The 8,512-nt window shown below is 38.6% G+C and overlaps 2 protein-coding genes across 3 annotated transcripts in view; both read left to right on the forward strand.

Moving 5' to 3' along the window:
• Nucleotides 1-5: 5 nt before the first annotated feature.
• LOC103132597 (ferritin, lower subunit) lies at nt 6-1,763 on the forward strand (the record flags this gene model as incomplete). The annotated part of the gene is made up of 4 exons (XM_007544412.2): nt 6-80; nt 148-294; nt 1,154-1,279; nt 1,346-1,763. Coding segments are annotated over 4 exons (498 nt in total), but the record flags the coding sequence as incomplete, so codon positions are not given.
• A 1,123-nt stretch (nt 1,764-2,886) lies between these two features.
• The window catches only part of LOC103132594 (synaptotagmin-1-like), a 9,805-nt gene continuing 4,179 nt past the window's right edge, over nt 2,887-8,512 (forward strand). Inside the window, exons 1-8 of one of the 2 annotated variants that reach the window (XM_007544408.2) lie at nt 2,887-3,386; nt 4,401-4,607; nt 6,099-6,277; nt 6,349-6,447; nt 7,145-7,312; nt 7,421-7,588; nt 7,906-8,020; nt 8,105-8,238. In XM_007544408.2, the coding sequence (XP_007544470.1) occupies nt 4,406-4,607; nt 6,099-6,277; nt 6,349-6,447; nt 7,145-7,312; nt 7,421-7,588; nt 7,906-8,020; nt 8,105-8,238 (1,065 nt within the window). In that variant the 5' untranslated portion in view covers nt 2,887-3,386; nt 4,401-4,405. Of the gene's footprint in view, nt 3,387-4,217; nt 4,608-6,098; nt 6,278-6,348; nt 6,448-7,144; nt 7,313-7,420; nt 7,589-7,905; nt 8,021-8,104; nt 8,239-8,512 lie in introns of those variants that run through there. The other variant, XM_016667469.1, reaches the window with a different exon arrangement.

An 8,512-nucleotide genomic window follows, 5' to 3' on the forward strand; every position in this document is an offset into this window, starting at 1 on the left:
ACTACCATGCAGAGACTGAAGGCGACGTCAACAAGCTGATCAATCTGAAGCTCAACGCTTCCTCCACCTACCTGGCCCTGGTACGTCCAGCTAAACTCAGCCATGTTGCAATCTGCTGACTGCTTTCTGATATTTGTTGTTTTTCAGGGGATGTATTTTGACAGGGATGATGTCGCCTTGCCACACTTCTCCAGTTTTTTCCTGGAGCGCTCCAAGGAGGAGCGGGAACAGGCTGAGAAGCTGCTGGAATACCAGAACACCAGAGGAGGCCGGATTCTGCTTCAGACCATCGCTGTGAGTGAGACTGAAAATGTCATCAGTCTGGGAAACAAGGCCAGCTGCTGGGTTAAACACTGGACTCTAACCTCAGGCTGGTTTCTAATAGACTTCATATGTTGCCTCTATTGGGCTAAAGTGAGATTTTATGTCAAACTCTTACAGTTGACAGGTTTATGGTAAAGATAGTAAAGTCTGAAACTTCCAGTCAGCAGTTTAGTGGATTAAAATAAAATCAAATGTCTCTTTTGCTAGATGAGGTCATCCTGACTACACTGGACAGCAGTCTGCATTTTTAGTGGTAAAGCTGCAAATTTTCTGACCTTTAGAAAACAGGTGGCTTGGGGAAATTTGTCCTTAAAAATTAGTTTGTGGTTTTAAAAGGAGCTTTTGCAGGAAAAAAATTAAACTGTTCTATTGGTGAAAAACGATCAATTGTGGACAACTGAGTTAAAAAATGGCTTTATGTGGAGATGAAAATTTAGAGAAAAACTTATCACTTGCATTTATTAGATCCATATTTAGAACCATGGCTTCTGTCTTTATCTCAGTCTCTGGGCAGAAATGATTCAGAAGAAACTGAAATTAAAACTGGTTCATTAATAAAGATGACAATAATGCTGCTTTTATGGTTTAAAAGGCTAATTTTAGTACGACTGAATTTGTCAATGTTTGACTTTAATTAAAAAAAAACTATATAGAAATGAGTGGATTTGCAGTTAGAAATATTTTCTCTAAATAAAACCAAGGCAGGAGAGTTAAACCCACCTGACTGAGTTTGGAAAGAAGATCTCAAAGTGATTTCAATGCTGATCAGAATTAACTGGACACAACGTTGGTCTGAGCTGCTGATGGAAACATTAAATCTGTTCCCTAGAAACCGAGCAGGGAGGACTGGAGAGGCGGTCTGGATGCGTTGACCTTCTCCCTGGACCACCAGAAGTCCCTGAACACCTTCATCCTGGATGTTCACCGCAGAGCCGACGGCAACAAAGACCCACATGTGAGTTTAGCTGATTAAAGAAACAAAATGTTCTCCAGGTTTTGTTGCATTGTCTTCCTCTTCCAGCTGTGTGACTACCTGGAGCGGGAGTTCCTCATCGACAGCCACGACACCATCAAGAAGCTGGGCGACTACATCAGCATTCTGACCCGCCTCTCCTCCTCCGAACCGCACGGCTCCATGGCAGAATACCTGTTCGACAGACACACACTCTAAAAAAGCATTAAACATCTCCAGCTGCTCACACTTCCAAAGAGGTCAAAGCTGCATTTGTTTCCGTTGAAAAAAACAAACAAAAAAACCCCCAAAATATTTGCACATTTAACCCTTGACTCCTGTATTTTGGTACAATAGGTCAAATGTTAACTGGAATTACCTCAACTTTTCTAAATGAACCAGGAGCATCAACAATGTTCTGAAGTTGTAGCAGAGCCATAATTCTTGTAATGAGCTGTTGCTGTGAAATGAATCATGTTTGGTCTGTCATGCACTCCATGATCCTGTTTTCACTTTTTTACCAAATGCAAACCATTTCTGAATCAAATTGTTGAAATATTTTAATATCTGGAAATTATCTGAAATATTTAATAAATCTAAAGCTGCCAAACCTTTTAAACATTTCCTGTTTGCTCTGTCATGCAGTCTGAGGTTCAGTCATGTCTGAGGACGGTTTCTGCTTATTCACCCTCTGAGATTAGAGGGAAAATCTGACTGGGATCATTTATGGCTCAGGTGACTGACCTGTTACTGAAATGGGTTTGAATAAATGCAGGTCTGAGAATGAACAGAGAAAACTGGAGGAATAAATGTTCACACCTTAAATGCTTTATTGAAGCAAGTTTAGCTTGGTGTTTATTACCACTTACAGTGACTGAAGTGTCCAGATTTACTGTTTACAGATGAGAAATGCCATTTGATGAACAGGAAAATGATCCTTTGGGCAGCTGTGATTCATAACCATAGCAAAAACAGGAATCAGTGGTTTGCAAATTCTGGTATTTCAAAGAAATTCAGGATAAAATACTTTAAGGCAGAATTGCTTTCAAGTTAAATGTTTTTTCCCCTAATATAACTTAAACAGATTATCGTTTTAACCATGCAGGTTTCAGTGTTTAATGCATTAAAATGTTTCAGTGGGTAAAAATCCAGAACTTTTACTCAAGCAGTGATACTTTACAGCTTGGAGTAATTAAACATGTAAACTAGTTACTAACAGCCTTTTATCCGCTGTAACATGAAACAGGGTTGAAATAATTTTGTGTCACTTTTCTAGAAACTCAGACACTTTTACAGGAATCAAGTAAAATTACAAACAGAAAACTTAAGTACATCAAACAAAATAAATATACAGTACTGACCATAAAAAATGGAACCTTGTTTATGTTCTGATGAAACCAAACCAGAAACTTTGGGCCATAATGACAAAAAACATGTTTGTTAAAATAAACACAGACATCATAAATGTCTTATGTTCAGTGGTGTGTATTTAAGTGCTTTTTTATTCTGTTCCCTTTTTTTGTGTGTGTTTAAATGATCTGTTTGTAATTTTATCGGATTCCTGTAAAGTGTCAGAGTTTCTCTACACAAATAAAATGTTTCATTTTATTTTATTCAGCCTTCCTGCTGAATAAAATGAAATGAAGTGATGGAGCAGCAGCAGAATGGCCACTCTCACTCAGTTGTTTGTAGATTAACAGCTATGCTGAGAGGATTAGTGACAGACTAGATGCTCCACACAGTCTGATGATTATCACACACTGCTGACATGAACACAATAACTTCTCTACCTGAATAAAACAAATCCCCAGATTGATTCTGTTTGTCCGGTTTAAATCAGAGCAGTAGCAGGAAAACGACGACACACTGCTGGTTTCTGCTCAGCAGAAAAGCAGCAGATGTGTGGTCAGCGCTGTGATATCAGAGGAGGGGATTAAACGATAACGCTGCTCTGGTGATTTGTCAGAGCTTTGATGGGAACGGTTTCAGGAAGCCTGCCAGGCGGAGACGGCGACGCGCTGCAGCTCCGATCACCGACCCAACAAAACATTTCAATCCAAAAGACAAAGTTATTTTACACCAGCAGGAAATAAAGAGAAACCATCAACAGGTAGGAAGAAAGCTACATGAAGCTTCTTCATGTTTTACTCACAGAGTCCAGAGAGGGGAAAAGATTTAAAAAAATATATATATATCCAAGAATATCCAATACTGGAACAAAATGATCAACTGTTTTTTTATCTGGAGATGCAAATGTGTTTTGTTTTTGTTTGTTTATTGATTATTTGCAGAAAATATAAAGTCAGAACCGTCCTGGTGAATGAAAACATATTACAGGTTCTCAATTTATCAGATCAATTTTTACACTTTATTTACTGTTTGTTTTTATTATTCTGTGAATCATCCAGCTACAATCCTTTACTAGACTCATCCATCCATCATCCATCCATTTAATTTTTTATGTATTTATTTAGTTTAATTAGTTTTTTCTTTTTTATTATTTGTTACATTGGACTATGAGTCCTTCTTGCTATACAGTTATTATCATTATAAATGATGAAAATCACATAAAAATGAACTTTTTTTTCTTCTGCATTATGTTGAATAAACTGCTGTATTCTAACCAGGTTCTGGTTAAATTAAAAGTAGTTCAACATACTAATCAAAAATCATAAAAATCTCATGTTTTTTTAGTTTTGGTCAACTTACAGGCCTTTAAAATGACTTAATAATCAATAAGTTGAATAAAATAGGGAATAAATGTGAGGAATATCAAGAGATGGGACCAACTTCTGTTTGTTGCAGCTTTGAGAATCTGAGATTTTGGATTAATATTTCCGTGGCAGAGTTTAATCCAGCTGGCAGAGAGCATGACGGCAGGAAAAACGAGGCTGGGATGGGAGTGAAGGCGGGTTAAGGGCCGCAGAAGATGACAGAGAGAACGCGAGTAACAGAGGGATTAAGGTCAGCCATGTTGAGCATCTGGCTTAAGCGATGTCCCATGCTCCTGCTCTGTACTGCAACACATGATCAGAGGGATTACACAGCAGACACGCAGAAATGTGTCGCGGCTCGCTGAACGGGCCAACTACGCAGACACTGACCTGCTCTGCCGTTCCCACAGCTGGCATGAGGCTGGGCAGCGGCGGGCTCCGGCTCCGGAGGGCCGCGGAGCCGTCCGAACACGAATCTGAGGAGTCGACGGAACCGGCCCATCACGAGCACAACCACCCGGAACACCACCATGAACACGCGAACCCAGAACATCACCCCGCACACGAGTACGACCACATGAAGGAGAAGTTCATGAACGAGCTGAGTCACCTGCCAAGTAAGGCGCCGGCAGAACCAGGATGCAATAAACCGACCCGGATGATTGTTTCACAAACAATTTATCACTTCTGATACCGATATCTGAGGTTTAGTATCAGCTGATACCGATCCGATACAAAAAAACAGCTGAAATGAAAACACTGCTCTTCTTTTTTAAAGCATGATATATTGAATAACAAATGTATCTGATAACTTCTCCAGTATACCACACTTAAATACTCCCATAGCTGTAAGAACGCCAGATCTTTCATTCATTCAGTCACTCAGTGCTATTAGGAAGTAGAACAGCCAATTTAAAATAAATAATAAAGAAACTGACTAAAACAATAAGCTGACCTCGTTGGTCAAACATGTAAAAACAAACCTTTCAACTATGGATGCACCAATACTGAATCTCTGATGTCTGAGATTCAGTATCAGCCGATACCAATCCAATAACACGGTGCTGAATTGACTTGAAACATTTCTTCTTTTAAAACAGACATAAATGTACTGAATTGCACATCTGCACCAGTGGAGCACACTTACATACACCAACAGCTTCACAAGTTTAGTTAAACATGTAAAAACAACTTTCATTTGTTCAGTCAGTGCAATAGGAGAGCCAGTATAAAATATGTAATAAATAAACTGAAACACCTAAAAGAAAACACTGTGACCAACCTTCTTTCAAATGGTTCAGAAAGTGCAATTAAGATTTCTAAATATAATGTAAAATAAATAAAAAAGCATAGAATTAGACTGAATAGATCTGCCACATTTTGTATGTTTTCAGAATCCAAAATCTGAAGCTGGTTAGATTTTGACCAAATGAAAAATATAAAGTTCAGAGAGTACAGACATAAAATATGATAAATAAACTTTAGAGGAAATAAAATGAATAATTTTTCATAGCATTTTCCACAAATATCAACATCCCATAGAAGACACTGCACCAATCTTTATTTTAAAATCTAAAAACAGAAATAAAATGATGGTTTTTAAACATAAGAAATGTTCTTTAGTAGATATTTATCAAAAATTATAAGCAGTTGTGTAATATTTCCAACAGAATTTAACATTTATTTACCACTTTGTGTTGGTTTATGTGACAAAATCCCATCGAAATGCATCAAATTTCTATTTTTAGCTGAACATAATGTGCAAAAAGTTCAATAACATCAAGTCTTTGAGATGTTTGTGTTCAGGAATCAGTTCTGTTACAGTAAAATGATGCAGTGAAGCTAAAGATTACAGTGGGAAAGGAGTGACTTATACTCATGATGTTTTTACACGTCTACTCCCAGCTGCAGGAGTGTAATTATCTGACTGTGGGAAGAAAGTGTTTACTGACCAAACACACACTCAGCAAACTGTCTGCAGATAATTGCCTGCTCCGAAAATCCCTGAGGATGAGACAGAAGCAAATAAAATCATCGGTGAAATAATTTAAAGGAGTTTAAGTGATTAAAAACCTCATGGGATGAGCTAACTCGCCGCTCTTCTGCAGTTCCTGTGTGGGCAGTGGCGGCCATCGTTGTTCTGGTTCTGGTTCTGGTGGCCTGCTTCATCTTCTGTGTTTTCAAAAAATGTTTTGGGAAAAAGAAAAAGCCGAAGAAAGAGAGGGGGAGGAAGGCCGGAGGTCGGCGCAGGAAGGAGAAGGAAGGAGACGGGGAGTCCGGAGAAAAGGTGGGTGGCTTTTCGCTCATCCCAGTCTCACCACGTATCATGATGGATCATGGAGACGCTTCCTGCTGCAGGAGGGCGACGTGAAAAAGAACGGAGAGGAAGAAGAGAAAGAACAGGAGAAGTTGGGCAAACTGGAGTTCTCCTTGGACTACAACTTCACAGATTCTCAGGTAGCTCCAGAAACAGATTAAAATGAGTTCCAATCAATTCATTTCTGAATCAGAGCTTGTTGTAGTGTGATCGCCATCCACAAGAGGGCGCCACTGGTCAGCCGTAGGTGGAGCCAGCTGAAAGAGAAACAAAGATGGCAGACGTAGCATCCCAACAGGGTTGTTCTAGATAGAAAGAAAGGAGGATTACATTTCTGCTAAAAAACAAGAAACAAGATCAATCTCATAATTTTCTAGACAAAAAAATTTAATTTCTGAGCAAACAAACAAACAAAAAAAACTTGGAAATTTCCGACTTTAAAAAGTAAAAAATTTTCAGCTCAAAATTTTTATTTTTTTTTTCTGGACAATTTTTGAGATCAATCTCAAAATTTCTGAGTTTTTTCTTGCAAATCTACTCCTCCTTTATTTCTACCTACAATGGTCCTGATACGATGTGCTCTTTATAAATTAGTATACAGTAAAAAAAGAAATGCCCTTTCTGTTCCGGAAAGCTGGTCAACACCCTTGACATAAGAGAAAACTCAGGTTTTTCTTTTTTAGGAAAATTGATGTTTGTTAATGATCTGTTAGTGGATCGATAAGATCAATCAACTTTAGATTAACTCATTAATCGATAACTTGCATCCCTGATCTGTAGGAACTCACAGAATAACTTCCAGTTTTCAGCTGTAACATAATTTTCTTTCTCCTGAAGCTCATAGTGGGAATCCTTCAGGCTCAGGACCTCGCTGCCATGGACATGGGCGGAACCTCGGACCCCTACGTTAAAGTTTTCCTGCTGCCAGACAAGAAGAAGAAGTACGAGACCAAAGTCCAGCGTAAAAACCTGAGCCCTGTTTTCAACGAGACTTTTATTTTTAAGGTACTTCAACACAAACAGTTTAGTTTTTGTTGACATTTGTGTGTGTGTAAAAAAAAAAAAAAGCAAATCTCCATTCCTTTATTTAACATCAAATGTCATTTGTTTTAGATTCCGTATGCAGAGTTGGGCGGAAAGACTTTGATTCTGCAGGTTTTTGACTTTGATCGTTTCTCCAAGCACGACATGATCGGAGAAATAAAGATTCCCATGAACAGTGTTGATATGGGCCAGCCAATGCAGCAATGGAGGGACTTGGAGAGTGGAGAGAAGGAAGAGGTGAAGTTTAGAGTTTTTATTCAGACAGTATAAAACAGGGGTTTGGTCGCGCTCCTTTAGTTTCTGCACTAAAACAGGTTTTATGTGGTTTAAAATAACTTTAAACAGCCAAAACTGTCATTTAAAGAATAGCAGAATTTATCAAGGTGCACAGCAACAGGTGGGGGAGGGGGAGTGCTACTCTATACAGTCTGAAGAATCTATACAAACTTGCTTAGACCTACAACAGACTCTGCAAACATTTTAGAAAATTCATAAATATGCTGCTTGTCTTAAAAGCCACTTTCCAAAATTTGGACCAACTTTTCTGTCATCAGGAAAAGTTGGGAGACATTTGCATTTCTTTGCGCTACGTACCAACGGCTGGGAAACTGACGGTGAACATCATGGAGGCAAAAAATCTGAAGAAAATGGATGTTGGTGGTTTATCAGGTAACTAAACCTCTTTGGGACTTCGGTCCATATTCTGTCTCGTACCGAAGGAAGATTCTGAATACTTTTTGTTGTCTTTAAAAGACCCATATGTGAAGATCGTTCTGCAACAAAATGGGAAGCGGATAAAGAAGAAGAAGACGACAGTGAAGAAGAACACGCTCAATCCGTACTTTAATGAAAGCTTCAGCTTCGAAGTCCCATTTGAACAGATACAGGTGAGCTTCAAATGATTTTAACCTCCTAAGACATAAAAAAAATTACAAATAAACAAATCAATCAATCAATAAATATTTCATTACCAACATTAAATAACAGTGTTCCTTTTAATGTACGTCTGATCATTTGCAGCGAAGGATGCATCTGTAGCTGAAATAATACTTTTAATAAAATCTCATAGCAGGTGAAGCTAAACCAGGGGTGTCAAACTCAATTTCACCGAGGGCCACTTCAGCATATTGGCCCCCCTCAATGGGCCACATTGACGGTACA

This window comes from Poecilia formosa, unplaced genomic scaffold (genome assembly GCF_000485575.1).
Source record: "Poecilia formosa unplaced genomic scaffold, Poecilia_formosa-5.1.2 Scaffold1148, whole genome shotgun sequence".
NCBI classification, from domain to species: domain Eukaryota; kingdom Metazoa; phylum Chordata; class Actinopteri; order Cyprinodontiformes; family Poeciliidae; genus Poecilia; species Poecilia formosa.